A 17,195-nucleotide genomic window follows, 5' to 3' on the forward strand; every position below is an offset into this window, starting at 1 on the left:
GAACATGTACGTACCTAGTCACCTCAGCTCCAAAAGAGTCTCTCCTTCAACCAACGACCCTCTGCCGGTTGCAGCACCACAATCGTCGGTTCGGTGTCTCGTGACCTGTCTGATCCGGCCCCTTCAGAATCCTCACACCTCGCCAAACCTGGCCCGGCGCAAAGGTGACGTAGCCTATGGCATGGTGATCGCAGATGATGCGAGCGTCAGTTGTTGTGGTGTTGTAGAGGATCGAAGCCTTGACATGCCAGAGGGTAAGGATTTGCGGGATTGTTGTTATTATGCCGTCGGCGCCCTCCGCTGCTGGGTCAAGCGATAGCGACTTCAGGAGTCCACTGCCGTATCCTCCGCCGATCCTTTGTCCATCGTTCTCCAGTGTAGCATAGGCGGGCCGAGCCGTCTCTTCACACCCCAGCCACTTCACGTTCTGTTTCCTGATACGTAGTCCGATCTTACTCGTAGAACACGCATTCTTGTCCAATTTCTTCGGGATGGCTTTGGGAACGCGTTCCATCGCGGCAATGGGACCGAGGGTTCGGGCTCCACGCGGCGCTGACGTTCTGGAAGGCTCTCCGGCTTTGAATAGGGGGATAGAGCCGTAAGCTCCATCGCCGTAAGCCAGAACTGTGACTCTGTAGTCGAACCGGGCAAATTTGGTAGTATCAAAGAGTTCCTTGTCCAAATCAGCCAACTCTTTCTCGTCGATAGTCGCCCCCTTCTCTGCAAGAAGAAGGATGGGGCGCGGCGTCGACCGCCAGATGGCAAGCCAGTCTTCAGTGTGGAATCAGTCTCGGATCTTCTTGACAAATCCTGACAATGAGACACCGGCAACACCGCCACCGACAGAAATTTCAAGGCTGAGAGTCTCGTATGTCGCCAGCGTTGTTTCGTGACGGGCTTCCACGAAGTTGCTCGTGCCCGCCAACGGATGCTTGCGGAACTGAGTCCACTGCATCAGCGGAATAGGGTGGTGCGAGTTTTCTGTGGCGGTCTGGCTTGATGATGTGGTGCTTGAACTGGTTTCAGGGCCATCGCCGGAACCACCGAAGGCCGCGTTCCAAAGATTTGTCTGGAGCAAGGTGAGGATGGGGTTTGCAAGTTCCCCCAAGGGCCCGTCATCTACAGTAGGTTCCTTTATGTTCAAGCCGAGACTGTCGAGGAAATTCATACAAAGAGGAGGCAGAATGGTCCTGTCCCTCCTGATCTCCTGCAGTTTGGTCTCCACCCGAGCTCTTCGATCGTTATCTTCAAGTATGGGCTCGAGAATAGCCCGGAGTCCTGGCGGATAGCTAAGTATTTCTTGCAATATGCCTCTCGAACACGGAGCCTGTTGTTCAGGTTCTCGGTCGTAGCGTTCCCTGCCGTGACGGCGTGCCATTCTGATTTGGTCATTTATCTGGGCGCTACTAATAGAAGAGCTTCGGGATCGTTGGACGTCGTAATCGCCATGCTGCCAATTCTGTGAGCAAGTCTGCTTAAGGGATAAAGCTTGATAAGACTGCATCTTTTGTGTTTGTTCGACCGGGTGTTTGACTTTGTTTCTAGGTGTGTTTTTACAGCATCCTGCGCAAGATTGACAGTGAGCAAGAAATGGCTGGCACGCGGTAACCGCAAGCGTGGGCTGCCTCAATATGGTCAACCAGTACCTAGCACTGCCACCGCCACCTAAGATGCGGAATGCGTCTGACCAATAGGAAATGCATTCGTTACCCTCCAACCCCCCCCCCGGGGGGCGGCGGGTTATACAAAGGTGGGTAGCATTGTTGGCACTAGGGCCAAGGGGGTTGGCATTGGACAGAGCCCGATGTAATTTGAGGAATAATAACAAGTCATAAACGAAGTTAACCCTTCCATGACCGGAGCCATTCAGTACTAGATCTCAGGGTGGAATCCCGCATGCGTTTACTTCGTGATGCCGGACGGGGTTGGGCGTGGGAGATACTGATTACAGGCGGTATTAAGTAGTACTTGAAAGCAAGTAGAGTACCAAAGACCTAAGATATCATCATTGCTGTGGCGCGAAGCGCATGCAGTGGCGGACTTCAGCACTACTGATTACCTTAAATATCGTTCCTAGGCCGGCTGTTGGCATTGGTAGACACCGCAGTGGGTACGACAGTATCAACACGCCGTATGGTGCAATGATTTGCAAGGCAATTGTACGCAATGTGTGCTATAGGTCAGGATCCCCGGGATGACTTGTTTGTTAGGATTCAACACAGCCACGAGACTGGCTGTGAAATTGATATGCCTTTCACTGCCCCTTGCGCGGTTCCGCTCTCCATCAGTCACCAGTTACATTATTGTCAGTCGGCAAACGGCAAGCCCGGTGGCACCTACATTCGGCGATAGCGCAGGTAAAGGGAATACCCGAAGTACGTATCCTGCGTTCCACCAGTTGGGGGCCTTTTGCTTGTAGCGCATAGAAACCTGCAGCGGATCCGCCTCTCTTTGACCCCTGGGACACGCCAATTTTTGTGTGAATCCTATTCGATGTTCACATCCCTCGACCTTCCTTTTCTCTTGCTGACCAGGCCGTATCGGGCCGCGTCATCGACGATCGGACTCTCAGCTCGCCAGGGGCGGCAGTCCGAGCAGGGACCCATGCATGTGTCGGGCCCCTCGGGACAATATAAATTATCCGAGAACCTTCTCAACGATGAGTTTCTACTGGAATCGTATCGTTGGTCCTCAACTTATGGCTCGAAACGTTGCTAATTCCGAAATGGCGACACCCCATCAAGAACCGTATCCAAGGAAAAGGAGGGCCTGCTTCCACTGTGCAAGGTCGAAACTGCGTTGCGACTGGCCCAGAGCCGCAGATGATCCAGATACCTTGACGTCTTCACCTGTCTGCGAAAGGTGCTCTCGGCAGGGTAATAAGTGCTGGGTTACCGAGCCCGCCAAACGCGGGCCCCGGCCAGCCAGGGTTAGCACAGCAAAGACGTTAGTTGTAGCAAGCCTGATTCAACAAAGATTTGAGATGCGACACCGGAATACTAACCACGTCTATCTAGCGGTCACAAACGGGTTGGTCAACTTGAGAGAAAGCTTGACGGAATCATGACTCTTCTTGAAGCCAGCTTTAACTCCCGAGTTAGAGAGACCGGATCTTCTCTCCCCGCAGGCGTTCCACCACTCGCCGAAGAATCATCCCAGCCTATCGACATATCTGTCTCTCCCGGCTACAAGGGGGCCCCCGACGATGTAGAGAGCATCCTAGAGCACTATCGGAGGATCCTCGTTCCTCGTTTTCCTTTCGTCCCGATTCCAACGTCTTCATCCGCACATGAGCTTTCCCTCAAGGAGCCTTTTCTGTTTAAAGTCATCACCCGGATCGTGACAGCTCGAAAACGCATGAGTCACGATTCAGACCAATCCGCTTTCTATCGATGGTTTCGCCAATGCCTCGCCGACGAGTTGTTACGTGAGCAGCGTAAGACGCTCGAGATGCTGCAAGCAATCCTAATCTTCACGGCCTGGGGGGATTATTACCTTTGCGGGGAGTCGCGAGGTTCTGACCTCACACAGTTGGCAATATCTCTGGTATCCGACATGGGTCTGGACAGGCCACCATCGCCCGCGACAGAGCACACCCTGCAAGAGCAACGCGCTGCTTTAGGGTGTTTTTACATTAGCTCAGTGTAAGTCAGAAACGAATAAACTTCAGCAAGCCAAAGGGATTAGCTTACAAGGGGCTATGTAGCATGCGCACAGTTCTCCGACAGCCGGCGAGTCTGTCATTTACGAAGTACATGGTCCAGTGCTGTGATCGGCTCGCCAAAGCTCGCGATGAGCGGTCAGACATATACCTGGTTGCACTCGTTCGTGTGCAGTTGTTGGCAAGTCAGTGGTCCGCAGCTCTGCCTCGTGAGTCCGTTGTTGGATGGCCAGTTGTGCGGTTCGACGAAGGGACGTACCAGGCAATGAGATCGGTTCAGACCGAGGCGGAGCACATCACTTACAGCCTATCCAACGATATCAGAAGTGACGGTGAGGCCACCTCCTTTTTGGTTTATAAAACCACATCGGAAACATTTTATAAGATGGAGAACTAACACGTCTGAACTAAAAGCCCTCCTTTGGAATGTTAACTACCACGCCGTTCTAGTCCGCATCTCCGAGGCAGCCATCCACACCCCGTCGGGCGCTGCTTCCGCTCATCACCGTATCCAAGCTCTTTGTAGCTGCCTCCAATCTTGTCTCAACGTCATTGATTCATTCCTCGCTATCCCAGTCGCCGACCTTACTACCGGATGTCCTCTCACAACTATGTGCGGACTCGCGCTGGCGCTGCTAAACATCCGCCGGTTACTTCTCCTTCAGAACGACCCCGACTGGGATCCTACAATCGCGCGGCAAACCGTTGATTTCCCCGGTCTGCTGACGAAGTTGGGTGGGAAGTTTGAGGAGGCGCACTGCGTTTATTATAGACCGCATCCGGAAGGCGCCTTAACCGAGACGGACATGGTTGCGGTAACTGACTATAACTTGGGCTATAACCCAGACAACAACGACGTCGCCGCCCCTGACCATGAGACTTGGCAGGGCACGGGCAGACCTGCCGTCTTGGGATATTTGAAGAAGGTTAGGCAATTAAAGGCGTGGTATCTATCCGATGTGTCTACCCAAGAAGGCCCGGTGCTTGGCAATTCCAGCTTTGATACCATCGATGCCGGAACGCTGTTCGGACTCGAGCTGGCAACTGGGCAAGCTGAGTCCTGGCTAGCAGATACAGCCGGCAATGACGGGTTCTTATTGTAGTCCACAGAGGCGGGGAATTACGTTTGAAGCGTACTGAGAGTAAGATAGCAATTGCTTCTAGGATGGGTCGGGGTAATAGAGTATTGTGTGGTACTTTTATCCACCGTGCTAGCTCCAAGCACTTGAATCAATGCAAATACGGCATTCCGGTCAACCAGCGTTCCATATAGTTGCGTTGTAAACCTCTGTTGAGACCTCGCGGGATGCACTCCCTTCAGTTTCACTTCAACCTCCCATGTCAAGTACACCACAGCGATTCGCCCCTAATTACCGTTCACCAGCCGGCCTCCCTCTCCTTCCCCACCTCTGCCTCTACTCCCAATTGCTCTTGAATTCGTTCAAAACGCACTCCTCCCTCCAGCGTCTCTATCTACGCCATGTGTAGTAAGGTGCCCGACACATTGTCAAACACCTTCCTGACCTCAACCGTCGGTTGCGGGCTCATAAGCAGCAGCTTGAACTTGGCTCTCTCGGAGTGCTGTCCACCATCCTCATCCACCGACTCAAGAAGCGCCAACACTACCGCATCTATCCCATGCAGATACTCCTCGCTCTCGTACACGTTGATCCCGCCGATCAAGCAAAAAACCGTCGTCGAGGCTGGCAGCTGCTGCACTAAGTACGCAAACAGCCTGCACAACAGCGTTATATCCTCCCTCTCCACGTCCGCCATCGTCACCCCGGGGTCCGGCTCGATAATCCCCGCCGGGAACTGCCTCAGCAACTGCGCAATCAGCGACCGGACCATGGCCTCGGCCCTACGGAACTCGTCGTGGGCGGAGATGGTAGCCGTAAAAGAAGACTAAGCCGATCAACGCTCTCCATCCGGACGTCGTCGCCGTCCATGCCGGGCCCGACGGCGATGACGATAGCCGCAGCGCCTTCACCACCTCCGCGCACAGCACCGGGAAAGGCGACACCGGCCTGCTCCCGGCATCGGTGCTGTCAAAGTTGCCGTGCACCAGCAGTCTCGCCGAGTCCGGGCTGGCGAGCCAGGTGCGGAAGAGCGGGGTGGCGACGACCTGCTCGGCGCGGCCGCGGTCTTTGAGAATGGTTTCGCCTGCGCTTCGGAGGACACGCTGGAGGTCAAATTTCGTCGAGATGGAGGATGTGTATCGTGGGCCAGAGCTCGCGGGGGTCGAGGGTGGTGGGCCGCTGGCGGCGGGTAGGAGGAGCCGGGTACCTGGGCGGGAGGAAATGGGGAAACCCCAGGGCGAGTGTGAGTTAACTTCATGAGCGAGTGTTTGGGGCGCAGAGGGATAGGTGGAAACTATATTCTCTTAATGGCTAAAAATAAGAATCCAAACTAACCAGCCCTACGAAACCAAATGCAACTACAAACATATAAACACCTCATCTCTCTCCCTCCCCTTCCCCCGGCCCTCACAATCCTAACCATCCCCCTCCCCCTCTCCAGGCTCACCACCCTCACCTTGCCCCGACGTCCTAACCGCACCCACACCCGCACCCGCCACCGCTTGAATTCCAACAATCAAGCCGTGACCCGCACCCCGCCCCTAATCACCCTCCACCCTCCTCTCAGCAGCGCACCTCGTCCAATTCACCCTAACCGCCATCCTGGCAACCCTCTTCATCCTTCCCCCTCACCAACAACGAAGAACAGCAACAAAAACGACGCGATAACCACCTGCCTCCTCCAGAACAAATGGTCGAGCTTTCTACCGCGCCCCACGCCGCCCGCCACCATCCGCACCCATTCAGGATACCTTCGGGCTGCTGCGGCTTCCGTGCGACGTTCGGCATGGCCTGGCCGTTCCCCGGCAAGGACACCGACAAGAACGCGTGCGAGAGGCAGTTCGCGGCACGATTCCTGTCTGGCTCCATGGCGAGCCGCGTTGGAGCGGGCGAGCGGCGTCGGGCTCGGGGTGGTGCTCTTTCTCGTGGTAGTGCAGGTTATTGGGTGGGGGGTTGTTGTTTATCGTTCTAGGCGGAGGAGAAATCGGGGTAGTGTTGGTGAGGATGATGGTGATGGTAGAGCGGGGAGGGGGTGGAGGGGCTGTTGGGGATTGTGAGGACCGGGGAGGACGGGAGGGAGGGGAGAAGGCCTCTTTTGGCGGCTGCATCTGAGGGGGATGGGGAGACTAGTGTGGAGGGCGGGTACAGAGACCAGGTGAGGGGTGTTGGCTAGGAGGAGGACGGGCATGGGGAAGGAGCGCCGAATAGGGAGAGGTATGCGGATGGAGAGGCTGAGCGGCAGGGAGACTCGGGCGGATATGGTAGGATGGGAGGAACCGGTCTGAGGGTTGAGCCATCGCACCACGACCCCTGGGCTAGTGTTGAGCGGGAATGAGGTAGACGTTTCTAAAGCGGAAGGATGAGGAGGTGATGGCTGTGCTGCCGGAAAATATATACCTCAAGTACTTGCGCACTAGTAATGTCTCATCCCCTATATTTAGGGCGGTGGTTACATAACATCTTCTCTGTGCTGCCGAGTGATTTCCAACCAAATCCCCAGACCATTTCAAGGGAAGCCACGACACACGCCAGGTCGCCAACAACAACTTAATCCCCTACGACATTACCAATAAGGGCCTGCGCATCAGCTTGCCCCTCTTGGGCCCCGATGACAGCGGAGACCGTTTGGCTATTTCATCTTGCAGCCGCGAGGAGAGTGGCTTATCACGTCTCCGCGTGGAAACTGAGGAGGATGTCGCCCGATGGAGCTTACACTCGGATCAGTATTGGTCAACTCCACCAACACGAAGGCTTGGCCAGCGCCACCGAACTCTACGTCAAGGAAGAGGTCAGACCGAGGTTCAAGATTAAGCAATATGTAAGACAAGTTCCCTCATATACCTGCACGGTTGGACGCTCGGGCTTCCGCGTCTCGGACAATTTTGCTTGGACACGGAGCAGTGCCGACCCCCCCTGGGCGAGTGAAATGTGACACGTCTTGGTCTAGTGGAGTCGATGAAAGAGACTATCCGGTGTTTTTGCTTAGATCCTGCACGAGTAGCCACTCGAGCGTCCTTGTCTTTCCCAATACCAAGACGAACAATTCGGTCTACGTCGGCGTCGGCGTCCACAACTATAACCCGTGGTACGGCGTGGTGCGGCGTGGTGGAAAACCACGTTGGCTTCGATTGTTTTCGGAATGACAAAGGAGTTTCGGAATATCCGGTGGCCGAATCTGGACTGCATACATCGCAAGCTCAGTCAGGACTGGAAGGTCTGCATGACTATGAATAAGGGATTGCGAGACTCGGACAACGGGGCAGGGAGCATCACAGAAGGTTTGGCATGTGAAAATCCATTTCACCCGACCAGACGGCTCAGATCAATTTGTCGGAACGTACACCGGACGACTCATGAGAACTGCTGAAGCTTGCGCTAGCCTGTTATTAAGTTTATTTGGCGCAACCGATCATTCACCAAGTTCCCACTTGGCGGATTATAGTGAAAACGCAATTTGCTCGTATAATAGTACCCTATTTGCACTTATATATATCTTTCTCACGGAGCACCCACGCCGGAGAAATCCCCTTGTCCTCCGTGCCGCCGGATTCTGGGTGGTCCGCCGAAATTGAGCTCTTTGCTCACCTACCTAGACAAGAACAACCGTCTCAATCTGTACTCCCATACTCACCCAGTTAGCCATAGAGACTTCCACAAGACCGACCCGTTGGTAGCACCCATTATCACCCTTGCGAATCCCCAGGCCCCGGATGAGGGGATACACCCACACGTCTCCGTACGCAGATTCGGTCCCATCATATTCGCGCTCTTTTGTTTTCAGTCTCCAACAATGTGGAGTATAACTATATTCATCAAGTGCTGCAAGGACGCATGAAGCTATCACAGTGAGTGTATTCCTATTTTCGCCAGAATATGCAGTGGATGGATCCTCTGAGGTTGTCGTCGGGCCAGAGTCGTCCGACTTCCCATCCGTATTGATTACGAAGCAACCAGCTCTTATTTCCTTGGCCGTTCCTAATTTGCTCGGGTGGGCTGTCGCTGGGCTGCGCATCGCCTTGGCCTTCCTCGGTCCTTTCCTGTGGCTTTGTGCTTATGAGATGATGTGGGTCTATTTGAATATCGTGAAGAACTGCTGTCCGCGTCATCACAACTCCGTCTTGCAGTCCTTGTTTCATTATCCCTGCAAGATCCATAGCCAAACGTTGTCGAGTCTTCGATAACACGTCGGCAAAGCGGAAGATCTCTTCCCACTCATCAACCAATGCCCATTTGGAAAACGGGAGATTTTTGTGTTGTTTTTGCGCGTGTACATATCGAGCTCCATACGGAAATCCTCCATCTGTAAGTCCTCAACATGCTTCGAGAAGTATTTAGTCTTGTCTAGTGAGAGCCCCTCGACCATCCCAAAAAAAGGTGGCTATGAATGCGAAGACCCGTTCAACTGATTCGCGTCCGTTCGTGAAATCCCGCCAGCGACACGGGAGAAACGGTTGGAGGTCACCCAATGAGTATTTACTAGGTGAGAGACGGAACCACAAACAGAGTGACGCACCGTAGTTGCCAGCGCCATAGTTTTGGATGGACCTCATGAAAGTTTGATCGCTCTCAAGCTGGAGTGGATGGTCCCGATAGGCGATCATGTTTGGGCAGGAGGCCCAGGACCATGACGGAAATCTGGAGAGGGCCTCAAGGTTATCCTCGGATATGCGAGATTCTTGAGCACTCGTATCTCTAGATCGCGTCGCATTTCAGAGCAGGGCCTGCGGGAACACCTCGGAAGGAAGCCCAAAATAGGTCGCACCTTCGGATCCCGGATACAGAGTAGAGAGAACGCCTTGGAAGGCGCGGATCGTATCAGACAGAAAGGTGAGAGACCGGCCGCTAAATGCCGCAACGTGCCTGGAGTATGCAAGAAACTGACCCCCTGGGTCTCCTGGCGATTTATAATAGGCCGAGTTGAAAGATGCACCTTGGGGGATATCAGATTCCACATGCCGCAACTCCTGACAAGCAAAAACGACGTGTTGGTCCGTAAAGAACAACCTGCGGGTCGCGAGCTCATCTTCCTGGTATGTCAAGCCCCGTGATGCACATGTGGTGGATTGGATCGTCCTAAAGGTTGAGGGTACGACGTGGATATACAGGCCCGAAACCTTGCCATGGATGGGTGTCCGATCTCGGCTCACACCCACCAGGCCGTGGTCCATGTTGTCTCCAGCGGCAGCCACAAGGACAAGCCTGGCGGTAGAGTAGATGGTACCCATAGCCTGGAGCTGGGGGAGTTTGTCATCCTCGTCATCTTGGCAGATGCACAGCCTATCGACCCAGAGGTATTTCTCGCTTAGCTTCCGGCAGACTGCTATGGCGTCTCGCACAGTCGTAGGTACGGCTGTCTCATCCAAAGATGCGTAAAGCAAGTCTTTGTTCGATCTCACTAACCACGACATCGAATAACTGGAAGTGTGTCCCCACACATAGCTCAACGCCAAATAAGGTGGCATCTTGAAGAGTTTGGCTAGTTTGCCGAACTCCACTATGCGCTTGCTCTCCACGTCGATGAGCCGAAAGCGACCTGGAAGCCTTGAATTTGGCAGAGGCTGGCAGTACGGGTGTGAACGCTCGCAGTTGGAAACTAGAGATGCGATCTTCGCCCATTGATCGAATCTAGCCCTGATTGGTAATATTGACAGCAAGTTCGACTTTGAGGTGCAGATTAACAGTTCGGCTTCCGAATATCTGCTGGCTTCATAGTGCGAGCCATATATGTCCCGACTGTGATTTCCAGCCGGGCTGGTGAGCGAAATCGAGTTCTCGTTAAACCTGACGACGGGGCCTGATTCATGAACGGAGAGGGCCCGCACGGCTTTGCATAGCAAGCAGTCTCTGTCAAGTTTTCCTCTCGCCAACCCCTCTTGAGCTGGATGGCGGAATATGACCTCCCAAAACCATTCCTTGGAGTATTCATGAGACCACGCTGTGGACACACAGGAGAAAAGATGCCGCAGGCGCAAATGTTTGACAGAATCCGCACAAGGATTCGGGGGTCTCTGTCTCCTGGACGTGATTAGAGCACGACAAGCAGGTTTCATGGAAAAACTCCAGGTAGCGTGGTTTCAAGGCAGGATGGGCAGCCATCAACTGGCAGTACTCGCAGCCATCGGTAGCCTTGCTGTGGACGCCGGAGCCGTGCTGCTTTGAGGATAGGCAGTCGCGCTGTGTCGAGGGCTGCCCGGACATGATGACAAGGATTCCCCTTGACGATGTCCGCGGAGACAGGGGAAGTGTGTATCAGTTCGCTAAGTCGAAGCGAAAATAGGGTTTTGTCTGGGGGGGAAGGTTGTGATTGGAAATGAAGAAAATTTGTCAGCGGCCCTGTAACAGTTTTTAGTAATACGCGATGGTCGGGCACTTCCTGCAGTGTTATGCCTACTAGGCAGCGAATATCCAATCAAATCCAAAGCGGCAAACCGGCAGTTGCGTTCAAGTGGGATCCCATGGCGTATTCTGCTGATTAATGCTTCAATATTGACAAAATACGAAAATTACGCCCATATACGAAAGAGTGTGTGCGTACCTAGCAATCGGCACACTTGGCGGTGCATCCTGAGGTATGGGGCCGAATGGTATATGAAGGTGGTTGTTTGCCAATTCTTGTTCATGTATCTTGTCCACGTTGTCCATCGGAACTGAGTCTCAGTCATTTGCAGCCGTACCGAAATTTAGAGTCAGACTCACCATGCGCCAATCACTATCCCTTCTCGCCCTCAGCCTGAGGCTCTCTCTCGGCCTCGCAAGCCTGATCAAGCGAGATGCCACCCCGGAAGTGACCGAACTTCTCAAGTTCCCCGACGGAGCTCGGCTCGAGAACTTCAAGGTGCTTCCCGACGGCCATCTCCTCGTCAATACCCTCTCGTCCAACACCGTCTGGGACCTCGATCCCACCGTCTCAAACCCGCAGCCGGAAAAAGTGGTGTCACTCGCCTCCGTCGACGCGCTGTTCGGTGTCACACCTCTCGACAAGGGTCTGTACGCCATATCAGGCGGCCTGCACGCAACGACGCCGAACCGGTTCGTCCCGGGCAGTTTCCGGATCAACGTCATCCGCCCATCCTCCAAGACCATCGTCGATTCCTTTTCGGTCCCCGACACGGAATTTCTAAACGGCCTCGCGACGCTCCCGAAAAAGCCGCACGTCGTGTTGGGAGCAGACTCCTATGCCGGCCGTATTCTGAGGATCGACACGCGAACTCACGAGATCACGACTGCGTGGTCCCACCCGGCATTAAGTCGCGGGGATAACACGACCGGTCTCCAAATCGGCGTGAACGGGATCCGGATCAAGGACGGCCATCTGTACTTCAGTAACTCGCGACTCGGTACCTTTTCCCGAGTCCTTATTGACGAAGATGGCATTCCGACAGCTGAACCGGACCTTATTGCTACTCTCCCGGGGTTCGAGGACGGCGCGCACCTGCTTGACGATTTCGATTTTGATGCCCACGGCAATGTCTACATGACGGCGCATCCCTCGTCGCTTGTCAAGATTACGCCCGATGGAAAGTTGACGACTGTAGTTGGTGGGGATGGGACGACTACGTTGGTCGCGCCGACCTCTGCTGAGTTTACGCACGACAAGAAGACGCTTTATGTCATGTCGATGACATCGCAGGTCCTCAGGGTCAGGTTTTGTTGAGTACCCAGAGACGGGCCGGTTGATGGTTTTGGATCTCAAGTTCTAGAGGTCTGGTTCTGGTCTAGCTCTGATTGTGTTTTACACAAAAGGTGCCCTGATTACCCCCCAGCCACTTCCACCACCCCTTAACACCTTACACAGGCGCTACTCAGGCACTACTCTGGATATAATCAGGGAAACTACCAAACCTGGTTTAGACAAGCAGGCAGTACTCTGTAACTCAGTGGAGTTCTAGAAATTCAAATAGCAACTTTCCGCGAGGTAGCAACCTATGTCCCAAAACTGGCTACAGTAATGTTCAGCAGGGCCCTAGTGCACACAATCACATGTCCGGAGACGGCCCATCCATACAGCCGCCATTTGGGGGTGGAATAGGCGGTGGACATGGGCGAGTGTTGGACGAGGGGCGGGGGGTTTCAGGAGATCCAAGCACCCGTTAAGATCCAACGGGTAAGGTAATCAAATTACCGCTAGCCAGCCCGGAGTCATAGTGTCAAGGGGACAGAAGACGTTACATTTCAGGAAACCTGCCGGAAAAACCTGGAACTTTCCCGAATCCATGTAGAGCCATCGCAAACCTGCGTCTGAACCGCCACACCCCGAAATGCCAGTGTGTGCAACGAACCGACCCCCTACAGCGCAAAGACACATCAAGATACTTGTATGCCAAACGTCCCTACCACATCTTTCATCACATTATGTCCCATTAGCCACGTCCTATGCCCCCGCAACGCCGCCCTGCCGTATCAATCCGGCGACAACACACAAGCAACCACTTACCAGACGGCCGCACTTTACACCATACCGCATCCCTCCCCTCAGAAACCCCTCCCCCACCCACCCTAACAACAACTTACCAAGCAAACAAGTCTTCCCTGGTGGTAGCGTGGCATCCCCGTGGGGCGCGTTCAGCTGCGCGTCGTCCTCGGACGAGCAAGCCGCCCGAGCTCCCCCGCCGGGCGCGGACGCCGCCTGGTCCGCCCCCAAACCCCCTCCCCCTCCCCGCACACCATCCGTATCACATGCGCCGATCAAGTGAGGGAGCGAGTGAGTGACTGAGTGCGCCCGGCCAGACTACGACGACGACGTGCTTGGCTGGGGCGGCGCAGGGTCGGACGCGGGCTTGTCGGACGGGCGGTCGTAGGCGGATTTCTCTGTCTCCTCGACCACCATCTCCTTGTTGTCGGAATCGCGCGACCCCGCCGCGGCGGCGGCGGCGGCGGCGGCCAGCTCCTGGGCTTCTTGGTCGCGCCGCTTCCATGCCTTGCGCCGCGTCCGCCGCGCCTCGACCTGCTCCGATATCACCTGGATGAAGGTGTACAGCGTCAGGGACATGAGGAGCAGGGGGACGAGCTGGCCGAAGGACCACGGGTCATTTTCGGGGTTGAGGTTGCCGCTCCGCTCGATCCTTTACGGGTTTTTGTTTGGTTAGGTACGCATCTTTCTACTGTAAGGTACAGTAACCCCCCCGGGGGGAGGGGGTCTAGGATGAGGGAATGGTAGGTACACACCATCCGGACTTGTCCACCCAGTCGCGCAGCGCAAAGACGTAGTAGCTTGACGTGCCGACCGTCCAGCCGCTTATGGTGACGCCGACCACGAGGTAGATGCCGTAGACTAGGCGGAGGATCCACTGCGCCGAGGGCGTGTAGAGGAGGCTGAAGGTTTTCTTGGTCCAGCCCACCAGCCTGGCCCGCCGGCCGCCCTTGTTCCTGCCGGCGCGCACAACCCTGCCGCACCGCATCAGCACGGCGGCGATGTAAAAGAAGAGCATGACCAGGAACTGCGACCACCCGGGAATCCTGCTGTCGAAAAAGTTGCCACCGGTCGACAGCGACTGCTGCACCGAGTTGGTGAAGCCGCCCTCGCCCGACTGGAAGCAGGCTGCGTTCAACAGCATATCGCTGTAGTCGTGATCTGCAGGTGGGATTTGCGTCGGGAAGCCGGCGCCGGCAGCGCTTTGGTTTGAGAGGAGCATGCCGGTGACGAGGAAAATAAGGCTGGTGACGACGACGCGGATGACGCCGAGTACTGCGTGCTCCCAGTAGTTCCGCGTGACGGTGATGGCCATGAGATGCGTGGCGCAAGTAATCAGAAGCATGTTGGCCACGATGTTGTAGTGGTAGGCCGAGATTTGGCAGCCGGTGACGTAGCGGAGCGTGATGGCGTAGGCGCCCCCTGTGAAGATTTGCTGGTCGCTGCAGGTAATGACCAGGACCTCGAAGATGGCCGTCACACTGATGGCGCCCGGCCTGACGGCTTTCTCCCTAATTATCGCAGCGTTGGGGATACGGTTAGAGCCTATGATACTAACGTACTCAAGATATCCCGGGTAGGTGAGGCACGTTTGTCTCGTCGGCGCTAGCTTACTCTTCTCGGAACTTTTTCTTGACGTGCAGAATGTTCTTGGCCCACCACCAAGCCATACTCAAGACGGAGAGCACTAGAGATGCGACGGTAACGGCGAGGAACGCACCGAGCACCTGGCCATGTCAGCAACCGAAACTGTGTCTCGTCTTGTCGAGGCGAATCTTACACCAATGCCGGCAATATCTGGGTCGGTGGGCCATTGGCCGCGACGGTATGGCCCGATCTGTTCAATCCTTGAGCCATTCGCCGGCAACGTGTCGCACCGGATGTCAACACCGTAATGGGCTAGACAGCCCTCTCGAGATACGTAAGCACCCATAATTTAGTACGAAGTCTGGCTACGGTAGCCGAGAACGACGCGGTGATTCTAAGGGAAAGATCAAGGTCCCCCCGGGTGATCTTGCAGACTCGCACCGCGTGATAAGGTCGGATGATGAGACCAACGCCCAAAGTGCCAGTCCCAAGCTTTTGTGGCATGCAGATTTGGCAACCCTGACCCTTGATAGTTTGGCGATCGGCAGTCCACGATTGGTTGTGAGCGATGGGGGGCGGATAGCTGTGTTGGCCTATTTCCCGAATTACACTAATGCTGCATCAATCCACCAAAATATTCATTTAGTGGCGTCCAATGAGACCTCCAACTTAGGGCACACTAACGCGAAAGGGCCTATCATAAACCCCGGATCTTCGTGTATGGGGCGGCTGGCTGGTCGTCAGGGTCGGGCCGATGCCGTCAGCTAGAAAGGTCCTGCATTTCAACGCAGGAAGCCGGAGTGCTTCGCTCTCTGTGTGGGGGGGGAGATCTTTACAATTGCGCGGTTGTCTCGTGCGCTCCGCTAATGACGGAGCCGGGTGAGAGGCATGGCGCTCGCCGCTTTTGCTAGCCGCAAGAAACGCAGCTATGCAGTCTTACAGTTACAGAAATAAAGGGAATAGACGCAGAACCGACCTACTTCTCTCTAAATCCTCCGGTGTATTGCAGGGCTGGGTGATAGTTCAGAGTCGAATGTCATATTCGCTTGGGGATTAAGCGACGGCGATCGATGGCATTTTTAGATCATCATCCCTTGCGTCGTTCTTCTACCCTGACGGCTTGCCACTGCATCGTGCTAGGATCCAAAGTCGGCAACGGTAGGTGCATTCGCTACCTAATTATATGCCCAAGTGCGTTAGGGAAAGACTGTCCTCAGGTGTCTAATTAATCCCTCTGATCACAGGGTGCGACTTATTGAGACGACGCCCTGGTGGCTAGATCCTGCAGGAAACCTTTTTTTTTTTTTTTTTTTTTTTTGCACATAAGGCCTAAGGTATCTAGTCCATTGATCCTTAAATAGAACTTCCAGTTCCACATTGTCTTTCTACAACTTGTTGCTTACCCTACTTGACGGCTCTCCGCGTAGATGCTCTCCGTCATATTGATGTAACCAGGGCTTGCGGACGGGGAGACACTCGTCATGAGGACCATAATTATGGGAGCAGATTAAGCGAAAAAAGGGTTTACGGGATATGGCAGAACTGGAATCCTGTTCGGCGTGATTGGCGTTTTTTTCTGTTCTCGTATCGAGTATATTGACATGCCCTATGTAAACTCTAAAAGTCCCGCTCACTATGCCATTAGAATTACGGACGATATATACAGGGAATGTTTGACAGCCAGAAACCCCCTCTTCTCCTTCCTTGGATCTCGGCGCATGAGCCTAATTTGACCCTCACAACGGGAATGCATGCGTGCCGAAAGTGGGAAGAGTGCTTGTGCCGGGTTCTCAAGCGAAGTTGCTGTACGTGCACTTGACGGGGTCCGCAACGGTGACTGTGCGGGCGGTAAAGCCTAGGCAACCCTCTTGGCCTGCGGGCTTGTCGACGCCTGCCGAGACCCAGACGTTCCAAGAGCTGTCAGTGGTGCTTGGGCAAGCCAGGAAACCGGAGCCGTTGAAGGTGAGATTGTCGTTTTCGTCCACAGCCCAACCCTTAACCTCAAGTCTGCCGCCTGGGGCGGTCTCGCCCCTGGTGAAATATTGGAGAACGCCCTGGCCTACAGTGTTTTTCGAGTTAGTAAGAATACTGTCGTTTGAAAGTGCCGTCTTCGAGCCTTACCCATGCCGGAACGGTCGACCAAGAACTGCTGCACATTGTCCTCGTTACCGTAGAGGTACAGTTCGCCGTCTTTGATGTAGAAGATGGCTTCTGCTCTAGGTTGTCCGTCGGCGCATTGGGCGTCGAGCCTGCTTTCGGGGAGGTTCAGGGCCATTTTGTTCTGAGAGGCGCCCGCTCTGGCAAAGTGGATTGGGGAGGCTGATCGAAGGGCCATGATGCCGAACTTGCGCGTCGGAGGCTGGCATGACCCGCTCGTGGGGGCTGCCGAAGCCGCGGCCGCGAAGAGAGAGAGGATGACGGTGGTGAGCTGCATGGTCGGCGTAGTAATGCTGGTGGA

At 54.8% G+C, this 17,195-nt stretch overlaps 6 protein-coding genes across 6 annotated transcripts; 2 read left to right on the forward strand and 4 right to left on the reverse strand.

The window, feature by feature from the left end:
• Positions 1–23: 23 nt before the first annotated feature.
• Positions 24–1,168, reverse strand: MFIFM68171_08170 (uncharacterized protein; the record flags this gene model as incomplete). The annotated part of the gene is made up of 3 exons (XM_071063590.1): positions 24–97; positions 139–771; positions 895–1,168. 3 exons carry the CDS (start codon positions 1,166–1,168, stop codon positions 24–26), a joined length of 981 nt encoding a protein of 326 aa, XP_070919691.1.
• Positions 1,169–3,063: 1,895 nt separating this feature from the next.
• Positions 3,064–4,764, forward strand: MFIFM68171_08171 (uncharacterized protein; the record flags this gene model as incomplete). Its single annotated transcript, XM_071063591.1, has 3 exons — positions 3,064–3,644; positions 3,707–3,993; positions 4,076–4,764. The coding sequence occupies 3 exons, from the start codon at positions 3,064–3,066 to the stop codon at positions 4,762–4,764; spliced, it is 1,557 nt and encodes a 518-aa protein (XP_070919692.1).
• A 370-nt stretch (positions 4,765–5,134) lies between these two features.
• On the reverse strand, positions 5,135–6,609 carry MFIFM68171_08172 (uncharacterized protein; the record flags this gene model as incomplete). The annotated part of the gene is made up of 3 exons (XM_071063592.1): positions 5,135–5,522; positions 5,596–5,947; positions 6,492–6,609. The coding sequence occupies 3 exons, from the start codon at positions 6,607–6,609 to the stop codon at positions 5,135–5,137; spliced, it is 858 nt and encodes a 285-aa protein (XP_070919693.1).
• Positions 6,610–11,437: 4,828 nt separating this feature from the next.
• On the forward strand, positions 11,438–12,394 carry MFIFM68171_08173 (uncharacterized protein; the record flags this gene model as incomplete). Its single annotated transcript, XM_071063593.1, has 1 exon — positions 11,438–12,394. One exon carries the CDS (start codon positions 11,438–11,440, stop codon positions 12,392–12,394), a length of 957 nt encoding a protein of 318 aa, XP_070919694.1.
• Positions 12,395–13,468: 1,074 nt separating this feature from the next.
• Positions 13,469–15,083, reverse strand: MFIFM68171_08174 (TRP C-terminal domain-containing protein; the record flags this gene model as incomplete). The annotated part of the gene is made up of 4 exons (XM_071063594.1): positions 13,469–13,802; positions 13,906–14,661; positions 14,765–14,877; positions 14,931–15,083. The coding sequence occupies 4 exons, from the start codon at positions 15,081–15,083 to the stop codon at positions 13,469–13,471; spliced, it is 1,356 nt and encodes a 451-aa protein (XP_070919695.1).
• A 1,444-nt stretch (positions 15,084–16,527) lies between these two features.
• On the reverse strand, positions 16,528–17,171 carry MFIFM68171_08175 (Cell wall protein PhiA; the record flags this gene model as incomplete). The annotated part of the gene is made up of 2 exons (XM_071063595.1): positions 16,528–16,796; positions 16,859–17,171. The coding sequence occupies 2 exons, from the start codon at positions 17,169–17,171 to the stop codon at positions 16,528–16,530; spliced, it is 582 nt and encodes a 193-aa protein (XP_070919696.1).
• Positions 17,172–17,195: the final 24 nt, after the last annotated feature.

The sequence above is a fragment of the Madurella fahalii genome, assembly GCF_045866475.1.
Source record: "Madurella fahalii IFM 68171 DNA, scaffold_4, whole genome shotgun sequence".
Lineage (NCBI taxonomy): Eukaryota > Fungi > Ascomycota > Sordariomycetes > Sordariales > Madurella > Madurella fahalii.